The sequence below is a fragment of the Gossypium raimondii genome, chromosome 4 (genome assembly GCF_025698545.1).
Source record: "Gossypium raimondii isolate GPD5lz chromosome 4, ASM2569854v1, whole genome shotgun sequence".
NCBI classification, from domain to species: domain Eukaryota; kingdom Viridiplantae; phylum Streptophyta; class Magnoliopsida; order Malvales; family Malvaceae; genus Gossypium; species Gossypium raimondii.
In genome coordinates, this window is record NC_068568.1 from 3,316,653 (window position 1) to 3,337,471 (window position 20,819).

The 20,819-nt window shown below is 33.9% G+C and overlaps 3 protein-coding genes and 1 long non-coding RNA gene across 4 annotated transcripts; 2 read left to right on the forward strand and 2 right to left on the reverse strand.

Annotated features, from left to right (window-relative positions):
* Positions 1-1,221: 1,221 nt before the first annotated feature.
* LOC128040365 (uncharacterized) lies at positions 1,222-3,456 on the reverse strand. The gene is made up of 3 exons (XR_008194987.1): positions 3,393-3,456; positions 2,840-2,924; positions 1,222-1,456 (listed from the first exon to the last, which is right to left on the reverse strand). It is a non-coding gene; the product is annotated as an uncharacterized LOC128040365 (long non-coding RNA).
* A 9,051-nt stretch (positions 3,457-12,507) lies between these two features.
* Positions 12,508-14,570, forward strand: LOC105779211 (tubulin alpha-2 chain). The gene is made up of 2 exons (XM_012602989.2): positions 12,508-12,697; positions 13,069-14,570. The coding sequence occupies exons 1-2, from the start codon at positions 12,605-12,607 to the stop codon at positions 14,326-14,328; spliced, it is 1,353 nt and encodes a 450-aa protein (XP_012458443.1). The 5' UTR covers positions 12,508-12,604; the 3' UTR covers positions 14,329-14,570.
* A 1,136-nt stretch (positions 14,571-15,706) lies between these two features.
* On the reverse strand, positions 15,707-19,563 carry LOC105779213 (uncharacterized). Its single transcript, XM_012602991.2, has 8 exons — positions 19,415-19,563; positions 18,507-18,669; positions 18,275-18,371; positions 17,765-17,903; positions 16,950-17,032; positions 16,666-16,800; positions 16,480-16,584; positions 15,707-16,225 (listed from the first exon to the last, which is right to left on the reverse strand). Exons 2-8 carry the CDS (start codon positions 18,590-18,592, stop codon positions 16,097-16,099), a joined length of 774 nt encoding a protein of 257 aa, XP_012458445.1. The 5' UTR covers positions 18,593-18,669; positions 19,415-19,563; the 3' UTR covers positions 15,707-16,096.
* A 137-nt stretch (positions 19,564-19,700) lies between these two features.
* LOC105779212 (hypothetical protein) lies at positions 19,701-20,611 on the forward strand. The gene has a single exon (XM_012602990.2). The coding sequence runs from the start codon at positions 19,701-19,703 to the stop codon at positions 20,496-20,498; it is 798 nt and encodes a 265-aa protein (XP_012458444.1). The 3' UTR covers positions 20,499-20,611.
* The last annotated feature ends 208 nt before the right edge of the window (positions 20,612-20,819 follow it).

Genomic DNA, 20,819 nt, shown 5'->3' on the forward strand with positions numbered 1-20,819 from the left:
ATTTACATTGATTCATGCTGAAATTAAACCTCACCAACCCTAAAATAATTCACTAAAAGAATAAATGAATGAAAAAAGAGAACTTCTAAACACTACAAAATAAAACCATCACCACACAACATGATTATCCCAAGAAACAAATGTCTCCAAGGCTGCCTTCTAAATCCAACCATTGCCTTTCATCAAACTTCACCATGCCTTCAACCACCTTAACCTCTAACAAAACAGACAACTTTGCAATCTCCACCACTTCCACAATCGACACCATCCTCATTTTCTCCAATCTCAAAATCCCTCTCTTTCCTTTCTTCATTTTATACTTCAATCTCTCCCTAACCTCTTTAACCTTCCCCATCACCTCATCCAACTCTATTGAAGTGATATGCCTCTTTTCCTTCCTATTAACATCATTCCTTCATTCAAAAAGACCTAACAATCCATCACCGTATACACATATATTATGTTAAAAGCATTAACTCCACTACAAACTAAGTCACGTTTTAACTTCTTCCCATATAACAAACTTCATTGATGCTTGTTTGATGATGCATATACAGCTAAAGCTTTCTTAAGCCATGAAGTTTCCATTAAATTCACTAAACTCATTCTCGTGTTAGCATTTGGACTTAAACCCTATCATGTTAGAGCTTTTGTTTGCTTTGATATCCAAGATGGAAACTTAAACTCCCTACAATAAATCTTTTTATGCATACCCACCAAGTTACCATCATCAAAGGGAGAAATAAAATAGTAAAAAAAATGATAATGTGGCATGTTAAGTCAGGTGTTATTATGAAATTTATTGCTACCTACAGTTGATGTTTACTGAATAAGGCAACAATTAATGGAAGTGTTTGATTGCAATAGCCACTATACCTTAGCATTGCAAAATTTGTGCAAACAAATACAAAGAACACCAAAGTTTGTTTACACAATTCGGTTTTCCTACGTCTACGAAGTCTAACTCTGTGAGTTATTTCACTATCTTTAATCCATAATACAACAAGTGAATCACACTCTATCACTCCCCAGGTATAGAGATCTCACATTTGTACTTAAAGACTAGAACAATCATGTAACACCCCTTACCCGTGTTCCTTGCCGAAACAGAGTATGAGGTATTACTAGAACTCAAACACTTATAAATTTTTTTTTTATAAAAATTTCGGCAGCATTTCTGCTTGTTTTTACATAAAATCCCCTGCAACTTTCCCAAAACAATTTCAAACAACTTCAATATTTCCAACCAATTACAGATATATGTTCAGACATAATTTTTCCATTAATAATCACCAACATATTAAACCGAACAACACTATATATATATTTATACCACATCACATAAAGTCATCTATACATGCCATATTTCAAAATATTAATTACAAAATACTCAAAAATTTGATGATAGTGTGGATGATTTCCTGGCTTCGTCCAAATTTCGAGCTGGCTGATGTCACTATAATCAAGGGAAAATAAAAACTAGTAAGCATATAGCTTAGTAAGTAAACATATGACAAATAAATAAATTTCCCACATGATTTCATAGCAACATAATTTTAGTCACACATAAATTTCAAGGTTCGTTTAATTTCCAGCAAACTGTCTTTCTGCGTCACAGACACTAATTTATTTTTATCTGAAGCTACAGGACTCCAAATTAAGTTTCATAAATTTTACCCGAAACTAGACTCATATACCTTTCCACCATAAAATTTTTAGAATTTTTTATTTAGCCAATTAGTACAGTTTATTCTTTAAAGATTCCCCTGTTTCACTGCCAGACGGTTCTGACCTCCCTTTACTAAAATTTACTTAACTCTCTGTACAAAACTTAAACAATGGTCTTGTTTGTTTCTATTAAAAATAGACTCAATAAGGAATCCAGGCATATAAATTTCAGGCCATAATTATTTTTGTACAATTTTTTGTGATTTTCCAAAATTGGAACAGGGGATTTCGAAATCAATCCAGCCCTGTCTCAAATAAATTCAAATATCCTCAAATACACAACTCTTTTGCTTGCTTTGTTTCTTTCATATGAAAATAGACTCACTCAGCTTTAATTTCATATATTATTCAACCTCCAATTCATTTTCCACCATTTATGGTGATTTTTCAAAGTTGCCCAACTGCCGTTGTTCAAAACAGTTTTATATTTAATTTGCTCTTTTGTAGTTTTTGATACTTCCTCTTACCTTATGCATGGGTTGACTATGTATCAAACCCAATATTCCTCCCATAAATTTGTCCACCATGCATAAATATTCACCTTCCCAATTTCCTCGTTGAACACTCGGAATGTTAACCGTTATCGGTGGATTCAGCACTTAGCAACCACCAGTGATTCGGTGAATCAGCACTTAGCAACCCCTTTCACATTCAAAGATATGGTGGGATCAGCACTTAGCAACCACCAATCATTCGGGGAATCAGCACTTAGCAACCCCTTGGGGGAATCAGCACTTAGCAACCCCCTTCACATTTAAAGATACGGTGGAATCAGCACTTAGCAACCACCAATGAATCGGGGAATCAGCACTTAGTAATCCCTTGGGGGAATCAGCACTTAGCAACCCCCTTTATATTTAAAGATACGGTGGAATCAGCACTTAGCAACCACCATTGAGTCGAGGAATCAGCACTTAGCAACCCCTTCATATTCCATGTACTCCGGCTTATTCCGAGTGTTCAACCGAAACCCATATTTTCAACACTTTACCACCTTACCCAACTTAACCACATTTTTAGGATCTTGCCAAATATTAATTTTATGTTCTATTAAATACTAACATATATTGAATAATATCAAAATAATGCATTAAATCACATGTTTACTTACCTCGGTGCAAAATATCAAAAATTTGCAATTTACTCCACTACCTTCTCTTTTCCCCGTTTGAGGTAGTCTTCTCGTCTTTCTTGATCTATAATGGCAAATTTAACTCATTTAATGTCCACATTTATTAAAATAATCCACCACCCAACTTTTTGAAAAATTACAATATTACCCCAAACTTTTGCATAATTACACTTTTGTCCCCAAGCTCGGAAATTAAACTTCATCACTTATTCTTATGTTTTATGACATGCTGAACATTTTTCCCTTCTATGGAAACATCAAATTCTCACTCTAACACATACTTTTGAACATTAACTATTTTTACCGATTTTGTCAATTTACCCGTTTTCGTTTAAAATCGCTTAGCAAAAGTTGTTTAACCTAATTTCTAGCTTCATATTCCACCATAAAACAGCAAAATAAACACTTTTCAGCTATGGGTATTTTTCCAAATATAAACCCTAACACGAATTAACAGTAAAATAAGCTAAACCGAGCTACGAGGATTCCAAAAATGCAAAGAACATTAAAAACAGGGCTTGGATGCACTTACTATGAGCTTGGGAAAGCAAAGAAATCCTAGCTATGGTGTCTTCCAAATTTTGGCAGCAACTTAATGAAGATGGACACCATTTCTCCATCTTTTTCCCATTTTAATTCTATTTATTTGCTAATGACCAAAATGCCCCCATTTAAAAAAAATCTATTTCACCCATTTCTTATGTCTATTTTTGTCCATCAATTAACTAATGGTCTAATTGCCACATAAGGACCCCCAATTTAGAATTTCATAACAAATTGACACTTCTAACATGTAGAACTCAACTTTTGTACTTTTTACAATTTAGTCCTTTTGACTAAATTGAATGCCCAAACGTCGAAATTTTTGAACGAAATTTTTACGAAATTTTTCCGTAAAATTGTAGACCATAAAAATATAATAATAGTCATATTTTCCCTTGTCAGATTTGTGGTCCCGAAACTACTATTCCGACTAGGCCCAGAATCGGGCTGTTACAATTCACCTCTAAATTCTTCCCTAAGAATTTGGGCAATAAATACCTAATGTTTACAAATTAGTTTGCACATTCACACAAATAGTTCCTCAATGAATAAATACAAGTGCTCTCCATATGCTCTCATACATCACCTAGACAAACCTCATATCATATATCAATTTTGGCTCGCTAACATAGAATCTAAATGAATACAAAACAATTCGTTGAAAATAGCAATTATAATACAACCAACAAAAACATAATCCTACGAATATATGACCTTCCAAAATCAGCATTACATTCCTAACCAATTCTCCACAAAACAATGGTTGTCTTGATTTATTCGAATCTAATCCAATCTTTACTAGTCACGAATTGGTTTCTATAGATGGATTATAGTATATTCAAAACATCAACACAATAACTAGTCCAAATATTTCTTTTTTTGTATAAAATTGTCAACTCAAATATGGCAAGTATCTTTACTACCTTAGTGGCAGGTTGCAATGAGCACTGTTGAGTGCCATTTAGCATAAAATCACACAACTTGCCTTAACAAAGTTAACGATTGAATGGCTAAAATGAAAATTTTATCTAACCAAAGTGACAAAATTGAAATGGTTTATATTTTGGGTGACCAAAATGAATGTACCCTAAAAATTGAGAAGGATGAAAGGTCGAATCATAAAAAATCCTAGTAGGATGCAATTGAATGCTACATTATGGGACCTAACATGAAGTTTGGGGGAGTCAATCACTACTAAAGCCTCTGGGAAGTGATGGGAGAGAACATGAGATAATATTGAATAAATTTCCTTTGGAATTTGTAGTGACCATGGGATCTTTAGGTCGGACGAAGTTCTTTTAGGGCAAGCCTTCTCTTGGCTCGTTGTTTTGATTTGTTTTTTCTGAAGTGAGTTGCTTATGGGCATTTGTTCTTTTTGGTGATATATAACTTGAATGTAATGGTGAATGAAAGATTTTTTTGTCAAATTTTGTGATTGTCGTTACTAATAATATTATTTTTAAATTTGAGATGTGCCTTATCGTTGCATTTACAACATATTTGGTTGGGGAAATCGAATAGCTATTCCACTCTTACCCAATAATGAATGGTGTGATTTATTAGTTTGGTTGGAAGAATAACTCAATAGGGTGACTATTTCTTCTCTATTTCTTTTTTTCTTCTAATAGCAATTATTTGGTGATACTTATTCCGTGCAAGATTGAATAACATATAAAAAAAATTCATGTTTGCCTTTAAAAGTATTTATATGAATAAATAAATAATATATCATATAATATTAAGTAAAAATTAAAATATATTATATTAAATATAATTTCATAATTTCAATAAAAAATTATCACTTAAATATAGAGATTAAGTCGAGTTATAAATCAATTTAAAAAACAAAATCAAAACTAGGCTTGTTTTCAGGTTGACCCAACTAGAGGTGTCCATCGGCTGGGATAGGTCAGGTTCAAGATCGACCCTAACAAAATTTTAGGCCCGCTTGATAGGATCGTACCCAGTCCAAAAAATGAGCCTAAAATTTTATCCAAACCTGGCCCAGCTAAAAATGCTAAAACCCGACCCACTAGTATTAAATTTTTTTATAAAAAATTAAATACATAATACATAAAAAAACACTAAAAACATTAAAATAAATGTTTCCCGACAAATTGAAACAAAATAAAAAAAGTCTTTATACTTAAATAACACTAAGATATGTGCAACTTAACAAGTAAATGTCTCTAAAATAATAGTAAAATTAACAATAAAACAAGAGTTATTAATATCCAGACAATGATAACAAAATAGTAGCAACATAATAGTAAAATGACAGCAAAATAGTGCGAAAACAACAACAATTTTTTCCTTTTTTCCAAATTCGGGTCGAGCTGACCCGAGCCAAAAAACTTTACACGAGGCCTGACCCGTTTTCTAAATGGTCCTTATTTTTTTGCCCAAGCCCATTTTTCGTGCCTATATTTTTGCCCAAACCCTCCCACTTATTGAGCGGGACTTTGAGTAGGATCGGATTGTCTGACCCATGGACAGGTTTATACCCAACCCAACCTATTAGAACATTTCACTGTTCAAATATTAATAATTTTTTATATTATTTTTATATATTTATAATTAAACTTGAATTTTAATCTATTTTTTTAATATTTATTGATTTCGGATCAAGCTGAGCCATCTTGAGAAACGAAAATCTTCTTTCAAGCTCAATACAAGTCGAGTTGAGCCTACTATAGCATATGGACAACCCATTCATGGACAAGTTTACTTATATATATAAATATATTATAATAATTTTTTTTGTTTCTACAATATTATTACTTTTAATATCTATTATTAAAATTAAATATTTTATTATATTTAATAAAAATATAAATTATGAATATATAATAATTCAATTTTAAATAATTATTATTTTGATAACCTTTCATATTATTTTAATATAATTATACAAAATTGTAATAAATTAGGTTAAAAAATTTTAAAATGATTTATGATAATAAGTTAATGAAGGTGTTTGGTAAACAGAGTTTTGAATCTTTTCTAGATGATTTGGGCACAAATGGAGGATTGATAATCAAACCCTTTAATTGTAGTGTTGACACCATTTTTTTTGTGAAAACGGGGTCGACTTGGATTTTGAAAACAAAAACGAATATGGGAGTCGCCACCAATCTTTTTTAATGAGGTGTAATTGGGTCACCTCGAAAAGTGGTTATTTATCAAAACAACAATTTTGGTCGACAAGATTTAGAAAAACGGGTTCGGGAGTTGGTTACGTACGAGGAAGGATTAGCACCCTCGTAATGCCCAAAATTGGTACCTAGTTGATTAATTAGTTTCTTAGTGTCGAGAATTGGAAACTTTGAAGAGATTCGAAATACGATCCTTGTGTTAAAAAAACTTGTATAAATCAAATTACATGCTAAGACCTTCTCATTTTGGAGAGAGAAAATGTCACACCCAATGAGTTAGGGCATGATATTTCACATCCTCAAAAATGAGCTTGTCCTTAAAAAACTCATGCAATAAAATTCAAAAGGATATTCAATTGTTTAAGTCAGATGAAGAAATCGTAGTCCAATACGTTAGGGCACAATTTCTCAAAATTCCAAACATTGAATATTGCCTTTATTATTGTTTTAGAAAAATCCTCATCTCGAGAAAACAATTTGTCATATCCAATGCATTAGAACACAGCTATCGAATTCCCGATATGTGAATAAATGCCAAAAAATTATTTATTTAAAAAGATATTCAACTATCTCGGGTTTAGAAAATGGATCATGTCCCGTAAGTTAGAACACGATCTTTTGTTGATTTCCGAGATCGTTTAAAAACTTAAGTTTGAAAAGATTCGTGTATTTAGATTTATCGCGAAAATCGAAACCCTGTAAGTTAGGGTACGACCTTCTCAAATCTAAACCCGAAATTTTGCTTATTCAAAAATCATAATTTATGCATCAAATAAAATTAATCTAACACGAAATAATAGAAATAAAACATGGTGTTAATATGCGCAACAAAACAATAATAAATACGATGATGTAAGCATAAATAATACACATAACAACGACAAAAATAAGATAAATAAAATGACAAATCAATTATACATGAAATAATAAGTATATAAGCAAATAAAAGTAAAACATTCTTTTAAAATAATAATGAGAACGTAAATAAATAAGTAAATAAAGAAAATGAATAAAATTATAAAATGTAAAAAGATATATGTATGTACATATATATATAAATTATAAGATATAATAAGAAATATATATAAGTAGGTATATATATTTATGAAAATTAAAAATATGTATATAGATATATATAGATATGTATATAAATTATAAAATATAAAAAAATATATAAGTATGTATATATATAAATTATAAAAATATGTACGTATATTATAAAAATGTATGCATGTATATATATAATAAAATTTAAAATTTAAAAGGCATAAATAAGTAGATAATAATAAAAGATTAATGATATAATATAATAATGATAATAATATTAAAATAATTAATTAAATAATAAAATAGCTAAAATAATAAGAAAATGGACTAAATTGAACTAAAAATGAAATATTTGAGGGGGATTCGAAATAAATAAAAGGAAAAAGACTAATTTGAATGCGCGAATAATAGGGAAGGACTGAAAGAGTAATAATCCCCACCCTCCAAAATGCGCAGGTTCAATAGGGACTAAATTGGAAACCAAGACGAATTAATGGGGCCAAATTAAAAAAATGTAAAAACTTGATTGTAAAACAAAGAAAAAAGCGGAAGGGATAAAAGTGCAATTAGCCCTTCCGACAAAAACACGCGAATCCTCTTTACGAGTCGGGTCAACACGCAGATCCTAAGGCCAAAACGACGCCGTTTTGTCTATTGGTGACCAAGCCCAAAACGACGCCGTTTCATAGGCCTATTTAAGTCAATTTTTAAAAAAAAACTTCATTTTTTTCATTTTCAAAAGAAAAATTAAGGGTTTTCTCTCAACCCTTCCTTCCCTCCAGTCTTGGCTCCGGCCAATGACTGCCATACCGACCACCGGCCGCTGGCGACGGCGTCGCCGCGCACGGTGGCTGAAAAATTCAAAAAAGCCCTTTTCACTTCTTTTTTCGAGCAAAGCCCCGATTTAGGGTTAAAGCAGTCCAAAAGGCTCTCAAAAGCAAAAAATGAAAAGAAAAAAAGAAATCAAAACCCTTTGATTTCCCCTCGTCGTCGGTTGGGTTTTTCGGCGAGCCCGCTGGCTCAACCACCCTCAAGACCAGAGAAACCTCCATCCTCGGCACTTAAGGTAAAAGATTTCTTTTATTTTCTTATTATTTCCTTTATTTCGAAATAAAAAATATATAAAAAATAAAAAAATAAAGCACATTTGTTTCTTTGAATCTGTTTCGAACTTCTTTTTTTGTATTCTAAAAAATAGTGTGTAACCCTTACAAGGATCAGATCTTGGCTTTTTATAGCCGATTCAAACATTTTATTATTAAAAATTGTCATTTCTCTTTGCTCTTGCTTTTTGTGTGTCTTGTCTTAAAAACAAGGTGGCGGTGGGCTATGGCGGTGGCAGAGCAAGTGGATGACCCTAGGTGTGGCGCACCTAGGGTTAGGTTTTTGTTTTTTTGCTGAAAATGTTTGGGCTTAGGGCTAGGTAAATTGTTTTTCATTTGGGCTATTAATGGTTTGGGTTTGTTTTATTGATTTGGTTGCTGAGCCGGGCAAAAATTGGGTTGTATATGTAGTGTTTGATGAATGGAGGTTTGCAAGAACTTGTTGAGCTAAAACCTCCAAAACAAAAAATGTTTGGATTCGACAGCTGATTGGGAACTAGATATATGGAATGATATATCTGACCAGGCTTACTCAAAAATTACTCCCTTTGCCTCATGCTCTCAAACCTAATAGGGGTGCCAATATATTCGTAGTCTCCATTCTCTCATTTTCTCTTTCACCTCTAAAGTCTAAAGTCAATCTCAAAAAAAAAAAAAAACTCCACAATGAATCTACAAAAATCAACATTGCCTCGATAAATTGTCGATTGAGCCTATTCATCCTTGAATATTTATGTAGTATTAATTTATTTTCAATTTTCTTGTGTAAAATGATTTGTTATGCAACTTTATATTAATTGAAATATGCTACTTGACAAATTTATTCAAAGTGTGACACAATTATCACTAATTACATACTAAGAACATGGCATAATTATCAATAAGAATATAGTTTACGTAAACTATATTGATACACTATTAATATTTATCAATTTCCACAAGTTAATATTTGCAAATAAGGAACTTAATTTATTTATTTAAAATTTTAAAATATTCACTAATTAATTTCCATAGTGGATGTTCTAATTCATTGGTAATAGTGTTTTATTTCAACAATTTCACCCAATAAAAACTAAAGTATTATAAACAAATAAATACTTAAAAATAAAAGGTGTCATGCCGTTATTTGTCATTTTACACATATCAGCTTTTAGCTATCACTGCAATCAACAATCAATTTTCAGCCAATTGTCAAACAAGGCCAATATTTTTAATGAATATAATTTATTTAATTTTCATAAGATTTTTATCCTTTGTCTAGGAATGGGTCGGCGTTGACACACCTTTTCTTTGCGAATGATTTGTTCCTTTTTGGGGAGGCTGATAGGGGGCAAGCTTGCTTAATCAACAATATCCTGAATATTTTTGCCATTTCTTGGGGCAAAAATTCGATAGAAGTAAGTTCCATATTTTCTTCTTTCCTAATGTTCATGTTGATATTGTGTATGATATTTGCAATATAGTCAGTTTTGAACATGTGGATAGTTTGGGTACGTATTTGGGTATGCCATTGTTTCGTGGGAGAGTTGGACAACAGAACTTTGAGTTTGTAGTGGATAAAGTTCGAAGGAAGCTCAATGGATGGGATGCAAATAAGCTTTCTCTTACGGGTGGAATTACTTTAGCTAAATCTAATTTGTTAGCTATACTCAATTATTTTATAGGCGCCGTTCACTTGCTTGTTTCCATATGTCAAGAAATTGAGAAGCATGCTCGAAACTTTATTTGGGGATCTTATTCATTAGAACATAAATCGACGTTTTTAGCTTGGGAAGATAGTTGTCGGCCTATTGAGAGAAGGGGCCTTGGATTACGGAATTTAGTTTATTAGAATAAAGTTTTTCTCCTCAAACTCGGCTACCGGCGTCTGTTACACAGGCCAGTTGCTCTTTTTTTTAGAGGTTCTTGTCGAAGGTTTGGCTTGAGGTTCTAAATAATGTCATATGGACTATTGGTGACGGTAGAACAGTTAATTTTGGAATGACATTTGGCTAAGATTACATAGACCACTTAGAGATTTCTATATTGGTAGAGGACAACTAGTCGATACGTTACGTGTTTGTGATGTTGTGGCCGATGCAGGAGATTGGGATTGGGTGCAGTTGAGGAGATGGCTCATTCGTTCAATTCTGACTTATATTGTAGCGATGATTCCTCCGTCATCATCAAGTGTTCCAGATCAATTGATTTGGAAGTGGAGGGCAAGTGATAAGTTTTCATTCAAAGAAACATTTAATAATTTGTACCAAGTTGATTCTACTAACTCGTCTATTCAATGGAATCTAGTTTGAAAGGCCAAGACGCCCCAACGAGTAAGGGTTTTTCTGTGGCTCATTTGGCATAATAGGATCCTAACTAATGGAGAAAGATTGAGAAGACATATGGCTACTGATAGCCATTGTATGCGATGTGGATGTGGGGTTGAGACGAGTCTCCATGCAGTGAGGGATTACTCATTTCTACGTGCAATTTGGATGACGTTAGTACCACGTTAGAGCTAGGTACATTTCTTTTCTCTTTCTCATGAGGATTAGCTGAAATGGAATTTAGAAAATGTTATTACTTTCTCTTGGAATTCTCTCTTCTCTATTATTTGTTGACTAATTTGGAAGAATTAGAATTTGTTTGTTTTCTCGGATGGTCACAGTTGTGTGCAAGAACTTGTGGATAAAAGCACAAGTTGGACGCGGAGTGTTTTACCTTGAAGACTTGGGCTGTCTTTTTCTCATCCAAGGGCAATAGCTTCACATTGGTCGCGTATTGAGGAGGGTTCACATTGGTTGCGTATTGAGGAGGGTTACATTAAACTTAATACTGATGGTGTTGTATTCTCACTAAGGAATTGTGCCTCTATTGGAGGTGTTATTAGATACACTAATGGGGACTGACGACGTGGTTTTACAATGACAATGTGGTTTTACAATGACAATGGGAGAGGGTACTATATTTCAAGTGGAAGCAAGGGCGATGCTTGAAGGGCTTTGCTTGGCATGGGATAAATGGTTCCAAAAGTTGGAGTTAGAGTGTGATAATGGCTTGTTGGTTGAGACCATTCTTGCTGGAGGTGACATGGATAGCAAGATGATAGAACTAAGGTTGTTACATAGTATGCTTATTCGTCCTTAGGAAGTTCGTGTAAGACATATTCCTCGGGCCCAGAATACAGTGGCAAATCGGTTTACAAAATTTGTAAGTCTGGAGTTGATGAGATTTAATTTGATGGAGGATCCCCTATTGGCGATTAGGGAACTGCTTATGGTGGAGTCCAATCTGTCTGGTTTGAATTAGAGTGTACTTTTGTTTCACTATTGTTGTTTTTTATTTACTAAAAACAATATTAAGTAGAATATTAAATTTGTTGATGCTGAAAGCATCAGTTTGTTAAAAACTTAAAAGAATTAAAAAATTAAAAAATTCTGTTTCAATTAATTCAATTGATTCCCAATCTAATCGGTTCAAAAATACCTTTCGGATCGATACCCTCAACTATTTTTCAACCCAACCAATTGACCCAATTCAAATAACATTGGTTAAATCCACCCATCCCGATTCACCTTGCTAGTTGCAATAAACCCAATTATACAGCCGGGAGGCAAATTTTAAAAATATTCAAAAATTAGAAAAGCCAACTAACCGTAGTTAAAACGATAGTTAAACAGACCAATAACGTTATCCCACGTCATCATTTAGGGCTGTCTTGACCTAATCTTAATCACAACAGTTACAACATCACCCTCAAATACCTGTATTTGTCCCCCCATTATCCGCCTATAAATATCCCCCTTCACCACTCTCCAGATATTCAAATTTGAATTTATCTTAGAAGGTGTCTTAATAAACGCCTTCTTTCTTCTTCTTCTCCCTTTCTTTGCTTTTTCGAATTTTCTTAAGCGAGAATGAGAGAGTGCATTTCGATTCACATTGGTCAGGCCGGTATCCAGGTCGGAAACGCCTGCTGGGAGCTTTACTGCCTCGAGCATGGAATCCAGGTATTTTTCCCGTTTTCTTTATGATTTTACGTTTGTTAATGTTACCTTTCGTTTTGATTCAGATCTGTGTTTTATGCTTCTTCGTTTCAGCGTTTGTAGCTTTGTTATGTTTATATCTGTGTTTTATTCAGGTCTCTGTTGTTCATGCTTAATCAGATCTGGTTAATTGTTGTTTGAATCTTTAAGGTGTCAGTTTTTCTTGCTCTGGATCTGGTTAATCTTTGTTTGTGTTTTTAAATTTGTCGGTTTTTCCCGTCAGGTTTGATTGGTATTCTGTTTTTTAGCTTTAAATCCATGAGGGATGTATCTGTTTATTGCTGTTAGGCTTTGAAAGCTGAGTTTCTTATGAGCGGTTTTGTTTCTGTTAACAGCCTGATGGTCAGATGCCAAGTGACAAAACTGTCGGAGGAGGTGATGATGCTTTTAACACCTTTTTCAGTGAAACTGGTGCTGGGAAGCACGTCCCTCGTGCCGTCTTTGTGGATCTTGAACCCACTGTTATTGATGAAGTGAGAACTGGTGCTTACCGCCAGCTCTTCCACCCAGAACAACTCATCAGCGGCAAGGAAGACGCAGCTAACAACTTTGCCCGTGGTCACTACACTATTGGCAAGGAGATTGTTGACCTCTGTTTGGACCGCATCAGGAAACTTGCTGATAACTGCACTGGTCTTCAAGGGTTCCTTGTTTTCAACGCTGTTGGTGGAGGTACCGGGTCCGGTCTTGGTTCTCTCCTTTTGGAGCGTTTGTCTGTCGATTATGGCAAGAAATCCAAGTTGGGTTTCACTGTCTACCCATCTCCTCAGGTCTCCACTTCTGTTGTTGAGCCTTACAACAGTGTTCTCTCAACTCACTCCCTTTTGGAGCACACTGATGTGGCTGTTCTCCTTGACAATGAAGCTATCTACGACATTTGCAGGCGTTCTCTTGACATTGAGCGGCCCACCTACACCAATCTTAACCGTCTTGTCTCCCAGGTCATTTCCTCCTTGACTGCCTCACTGAGGTTTGATGGTGCCTTGAATGTCGATGTGACTGAATTCCAAACCAACTTGGTTCCCTACCCAAGAATCCACTTCATGCTTTCCTCGTATGCTCCAGTCATCTCTGCTGAGAAGGCTTACCACGAGCAGCTCTCAGTTGCTGAAATCACCAATAGTGCCTTTGAGCCCTCATCTATGATGGCTAAGTGCGATCCACGCCATGGAAAGTACATGGCTTGCTGTTTGATGTACCGTGGTGATGTTGTTCCCAAGGACGTCAATGCTGCAGTCGCCTCCATTAAGACCAAGCGCACCATTCAGTTTGTCGATTGGTGTCCTACTGGATTCAAGTGCGGTATCAACTACCAACCACCCACTGTTGTCCCTGGTGGTGATCTCGCCAAGGTCCAGAGAGCTGTTTGCATGATTTCTAACTCCACCAGTGTTGCTGAAGTCTTCTCTCGCATTGACCATAAGTTTGATCTTATGTATGCCAAACGTGCCTTCATTCACTGGTATGTTGGTGAGGGTATGGAAGAAGGAGAATTCTCAGAGGCTCGTGAGGATCTTGCTGCATTGGAGAAGGATTATGAAGAAGTTGGTGCTGAGTCGGCTGAGGGTGATGAGGGTGAAGATGATGAGTACTAAAGAAGTACCTGTGATTGAGTGTGCGTATGATGTCTTTTATTACCTGTTGCTTCCGTGTTATGCAAGCTTCTATTCTTTGAAGCTTGTTAAAGACTTGAAATGGTTTACTGTATGTTATGCTTTTTCATGTTTTATTTGTGTTTGGGTTGAAACTTGATATTTTTGTTGTCTTTATTGGAAGTAAATTGTTAAGGGAACTTGTAAATGCCCAACAGGTATAATGGATTCATGTGGTTATTTGACCCTAGGTGTGGACCAATCAATTGGGCAATTTCAACGGTTAATTCTTCTACCAATTTGCCCGGGTTTTGAGATGAAAAATTGATTAGCCAGTTTGTAACTTTGTACAATTGGTAGATAAAAAAGAAATTTATCAATATTTTTGAAACTTTTTAAAAAGAAAAAGAAAAACATAATTAAGATAACAGGCCACTTACTAATAAATAAATAAAATTTATTTTGAATTAAATTATTTGGATCAAGTTGAAGAAATTGTTTGGGTAGTGTTTGAAAATTTGGATTTAAATTTCAGAAAGTAAAAATAGTAAAATATATAAAATGTATCATTCATGCTTACTTCTCACATTGTTTGTTTGCCTATTTGGCAGAAGTTATTAAAATATTTTTAAATTTAATAATTTTATAATTTTATACTTTTTCAAATCCTAAACTCGCAACTAATTTTACCAAAATCTCCGTTTAAAAAGTAATTACTTATCATCCTTTTCGAGTTTCTTGAAAATAGTTAGAATATTTTTTAAAGTTCAATCACCAATAGTACATACTTAAAATTAGATGGACTCACACATTATGATTTTTACATTCTAATTTAAACCTTATTCACATCAAATTATGCTAGAGTACCTTTATCTATGTTATTATTAAACTTTGACTCAGTTGAAGAAATTACAAAATGTATTTTCATATTTAAAATAAGTTATATTATTTGAGAATACTTTAGTCTTTTTATTTAAAAAAATATAAAATATGCATATGGAAGAATTTAGATACATGTAAATTGCATTAGTAAAACCTTAAATTTATCACTCAGTCAAAATTAACTCGATATTGACTTAATATTGATGACAATACCATAATAAATAATTGTATACATTTAAAATTCTTAACTTGAAGTATTTATGTGTTTAAATTTAATTGTACTCCCAATTTAATTTAATTTTTTATTTTCAGATTTTACATTAATTAATTCTAAATCATATGTGAATATTAAACCCACCTTAATATTCTAAATTCAAAGTTTTACATGCATACACACAGGATTTCTAGTATAAATAAATCACAAACAAATTCCATTTTTTATTGTGAAAATTTTATTGCAGAAATGAAGTCTAAATGGTTCAAACCTAAAAGATACATAGAGCATCAAAAAATTTCCATTTTTTGGGACAACCTCAATCCAGGATCTAACACAACTATAAAAGTACCCTTTAGATGAAACCTGCATTACAACAATGAACACAGTCATTAGCTCAAAATGCAGAAACTACATTTAGCTGTAACTTGTTTCCATTACAATAGTAACATTACTCAGACAAGGTCCGAATCGATGAAGTTTACAATTGAAAGGTTGAACAGCCAGTCAGACTCGAAATTCTCAGCGACCGTTCCAGATAACTTAAATCTTATCACATCGATGTAAACATTGCAGAGATAGAATGGCATTCAAGGTACATGTTTGCCTTGTTTCGACTTCATTAGCATGGTTCCGGCAGGGACGCTGAAAGTAGAAGAGTGATAGTTACCTGAGCTAACTGTTTAACTCCTCTATATTGGTTCGAAAAATATAATCTTCACCCTCTAACTCTTCATGATATAGAGAAATTGATGGCATCTGGATCTTTTCAATGGAGTCCTCATCATCTAAACACCGGAGTCCCTGAAAATGCAAAAAGGTGTTAATTTTACACCAGAAAATCACGGATACAATGCTTACAAGGTTCATAATTTAACTTCGAAAGATGATTCATCACAGAAACTTGTTGATGTATCATTTATTACGCAATTCAGATGATACTACATGAAGTGCTTACAGCAGACTTTTCGAATCCTGTAAGTAAACAATTTCCATGTTCGAAACAAAAGTTGTTAAATATATTAATGCCAAGCAACAACCATGAAGTCTGGACTAACCTTCCTCAATATATAGAAAAAATAGTGAAATCCATCTCCAAAAGTACTCCATTCGATCGACCACGTAAACTTGGCATTATGAAAGAAAGGTTTCCTGAAATGTGGCTATATGAACGAAAGTTCCAAGTAAGAACAATGTGCTTCACATTTTAAACGGACAATCTGAATGAAATTTTTTTATTGTACCTGGCCGAAAGTAATAGATATGAAAATGCCGTTGGGTTTCAAAACTTTATGAACACCTTCAAGCATTGCCATGACCTTGGATATTGTTGCCGGCTGTGGATTCCATGGGTCACCACTGTCCACAAACAGTACATCCTTCAAAAAAAGATAAAACGATGGGGGAAGAAAGGTATCGGCATAATGGGACTCAATAAGAGAAAGCAATTAAAAAGTAAATCGGCGGCAAAGAAATGTTAATTATATGATATGTGTAAAAGAAAATTCATCTCGGGTTTTTGGTTTACCATGGTTCCTTTCTCAATAACCACATCAAAACACTCATTGCTAAAGGGAAGGTCTAGCATGTCTGCTTCCAGGACTTTTATTTCTGATAAAGAGGTGACAAGAAAGCAAAAAGAATTGATGAATGAAACTAATTTTCACCATTATCAAGATAATAAGAAAAACAATCATATATTTTTATAACAGTTAAGAGAAAATGGATATCTTTTGGACATTTGACCAACGAATTTGCCAATGAAAGTTGACACTGGTATTTAGTTTTGGTTTTCGGTTAAGCCCTAAAACCTTACCTAGTTTCGGTTTCATATGGCCAAATAGTGAAGATTTTAATGTTAAAGTCCAACACTGGCATTGTTGCTGTTGCAATAACCTGGAGGATATGAGGTCGAACACACTTAAGCACATAATATCCTCAGCACTCAACATGATTGTTTTATGCTCAAGTTTTCTAGAGCCTGGCTTACTACTTTCCGAATGGAAAGACTAAAAAAAGCTATCTACTTATCTACGATAGAATCATTTCAGTTTGAACATTGAATTGATAGACTAACCATAAGATATCATATAAACATATTATAGGGCACGAGTTTCTTTCTGTGTTGTGCGCAATAGTTCAATCACATGCCACATAAGCAAATTAAACTCATAGGACAAAGGCAATAAAATTGAATCACAAAGTCAGTTCACAGTTCATATTGCATACTCATCATAGACTCAAATCAAGCTTCAAATTCTAATAGGCCAAACCAAAAAAAAAAAGAAAGAAAGAAAGAAAAGAAAACACATAGCAACTTCAGAAAATATCCACAAAACACACCTTCGTATCCCTTAGACAACAGCCTTTCCTTCATCCTCTCTACTGCAACAGATGACAAATCAATGCAAGTTATGTCTGTGATACCATCCTTGTAGAGCTCTTCACACAACTGCGAGTTCCCACAACCGAGTTCCAGCACCTTCATCATGCAAAATTTTTCATCATTATCGTGTTAAAGTAAACCGAATCCCATTCTAACCAGAACTGAGCAAAACCGTAATGAAAATCGAACTAGCAATCCATAATTATGAATGCAGCAAATAACTTATAACCCCAACTCAAAAACCAACAAATTTAACTGCTGTTTTGCTACAATTTTTAACTAAAATATCAAGAATTTAATACAGTATCCCAAATCAAGCTCAGAAACCAAAAACAATCGACTACCCATTTTCTCTTAAGCCTTGAAGCATAGATTTTTAGCTGAATAACTAGAATTTTCCTTCAAAATAAGTACAACAAATATGAAGCAAAATGGATTTAAAACAATGAGACAGAGAGAGAATGTACTGAGGAATTGGGTTTGATATGGGATTGCATGAGATGGCGAAAATGAGAATAATCTTTGAACCATTCATAGTGTTCTTCATTAGAGAACCGCTGGTTCCTGAAATACAAACAAAGAATAACACATCAAAACACACATAGAATTTTTTTTTAAAAAAGTTCTCTTTTTGGGATAAATAAAAAAATTCAAAAGAAAAATGGAGAGACATGAATGGAGAACATAAAAATGGTTTACCAGTAGTTAGGATCAAGATAGGCCGAAGCCGACGAAGGAGGGTCGGTTTTTTTATGATCTGAGTCTGGGTTTTGAGCCGTATCCATTTTTTTTTTCTTTTTGGTTATTAAGTTCTTCCCCTTGTGCTGCTTTATTCACCTCTGGGTTTCCTGGCCCTTAAACCCTAATCAAATCCTCAGTGTTAAAGAAAAAAAAAACGAAGATTTAGTCCCAAACTTACAATTTTTCACGTTTTGATTTCTAATTTTCGGTCAAAAACTTGATATTATTTTCAATTTGATCCCTAAACTTAAATTCCCGAGCTCAAGAATTAAATTTTTCTAAATCTTTTTCATCCATTGAAATTTGGTGTAGGGGCATATAATTCTCCAATCAATTGAATTTATTTATAATATTAATTTAATATATACGATAATAAAATTCTTATTACTGTAAAATAATTATAGAAAACAATTAATAATTTAAAATATAAAAAATTAAAATTATGAGTCATGACATATCAATCCAGTGAAGTATAGTGTTTTGAATCAAATAATTTAATATTTAATTTTGAATTAAACCATTATGTTGGATATCGGTATAAATTTATAATTTTTGTACTCATATTAATTTTCTTTCAAAATTGAGTCATAACATATCAATCCAGCTGGAATCTTTATTAATAAAATCGATTAAATCGATCTCACCGAATTAAATAAATAAAATTTTTGATCTTTGGATTAATTTAGTTTGGTTTTGGGATCTAAACTGAAATAACCGAATAAACTGAATTTGATGGTTTTAAATTAAAAAATAAATATAAACTCAACATAAATATAAATTTATAAAACTAAAACCCAATTTAATAATTAATTTAATATGTATTACGTAAATAATAATTTAAAAAAACTAAAAGTAAAAAGCCTAACTGAGTCGACGAAGGCATTTCTCCCAATTCCCAAAAGCTAGACCATTACACTGTCGAGTGGCGAGTGCCGATCTCCGACACAGCTACCACAGGCCAGACAGCCACACCAATCACCATCATGGTCGTCGAATCTCAAATTCTTGCAAGAAGGATTTGTTACCTACCCATGCAAGAAGCATAGTCCATAAACAAGTGGCTTATGTGGCACCATAGCTTCATACGTGCCTTATCTACTTGCTCCTTTATCTACTTCCAATAAACGCAGCCTAACCAAACACAAATCCTCAATGCAGCTTCCTTGTCTCCACATCCCGCCACCCAAAACCCCTCCGCCGCCGCTCTACCTCAAATTCCGCACATCTCACCGCGAAAACCTCCGCTACCTTAAAGCCATAGGCATTATCCATCCCAACACCAACCCTCGCAATCTCCCATCCCCTCAAACCGCCGACTACCTCATCTCCACCGTCAACTTCCTCAAATCCAAAGGCATCCACGATAACGATTTCCCTCGCCTTACCTTCCTTTGCCCCCAACTCTTCTCCTCCAACTTCTCCACCTCCGAAATCGAGCCGGTTTTCGATTTCTTAACCACCGATCTAAACGCCACCGCACAAGAATCCCGCGGATTGATCGTTCACTGCCCCTACATCTTATTCTCAGACGTGGAATACTGTTTGAAGCCCACGGTCGAGTACCTCAAAGGACTGGGCGTCGAGAAACTGAACGAGCCGAGCAAACAGAAGGCGTTTCTACTGAACACGAGGGTGGATAAATTAAAGGCTAAGATCAAGTTCTTGAGGAGCATAGGGTTGAGATACGAAGAAGCAGCGATGGTTTGTGCGAGGATGCCAGCGATATTTGGGTACAATGTGGAGTATAATTTGAGGCCTAAATATGAGTTCTTAGTGGGGGAAATGGAGAGGAGCTTGGAGGAATTAAAGGAGTTTCCGCAGTATTTTGGGTTTAGTTTGCATAAGAGGATTGAGCCAAGGCATTGGCATTTGAAACACAGGAATGTTAGGATTAAACTGAATAGGATGTTGTTAGGAGGTGATGATAGGTTTTATTCTAAATGGAAATGAGATTTGGAGGGTCTTAATTACAATTATACAATAATTTAACTTTCAAAAAAGAACAAAGAATTTTTGGTGTCAAATAATATCTTGAAAAAACTATTATTCATTTAGATTAATTACATTTTTACATTTTTTTTTACCCACAATCTTAATTTTTTTATACAAACACATACAGATGAATGTACTTCAAAGGTATTGTATCTCAAATTTTAGCATAGTCGAGGGACTAAAACTATAATTGGAATACGCTGGAATATGAAGGCATTTTTGCATGATACGATCCAGGTGCAGAAGTATTCAATTATGTATGTGAGCATTCATGTCGCC

Excerpts from the sequence above, each read along its gene's own strand:
- LOC105779211 (XM_012602989.2), top strand. The coding sequence starts at position 12,605 with ATGAGAGAGTGCATTTCGATTCACATTGGTCAGGCCGGTATCCAGGTC. Across the intron at positions 12,698-13,068 it reads GCCTCGAGCATGGAATCCAG|CCTGATGGTCAGATGCCAAG; the intron begins GTATTTTTCCCG and ends TTCTGTTAACAG.
- LOC105779212 (XM_012602990.2), top strand. The coding sequence starts at position 19,701 with ATGCAGCTTCCTTGTCTCCACATCCCGCCACCCAAAACCCCTCCGCCG.
- LOC105779213 (XM_012602991.2), bottom strand. The coding sequence starts at position 18,592 with ATGGATACGGCTCAAAACCCAGACTCAGATCATAAAAAAACCGACCCT. Across the intron at positions 18,372-18,506 it reads TATCTTGATCCTAACTACTG|GAACCAGCGGTTCTCTAATG; the intron begins GTAAACCATTTT and ends TTTGTATTTCAG. Across the intron at positions 16,801-16,949 it reads TTATTGAGAAAGGAACCATG|GATGTACTGTTTGTGGACAG; the intron begins GTAAACCAAAAA and ends CTTTTTTTGAAG.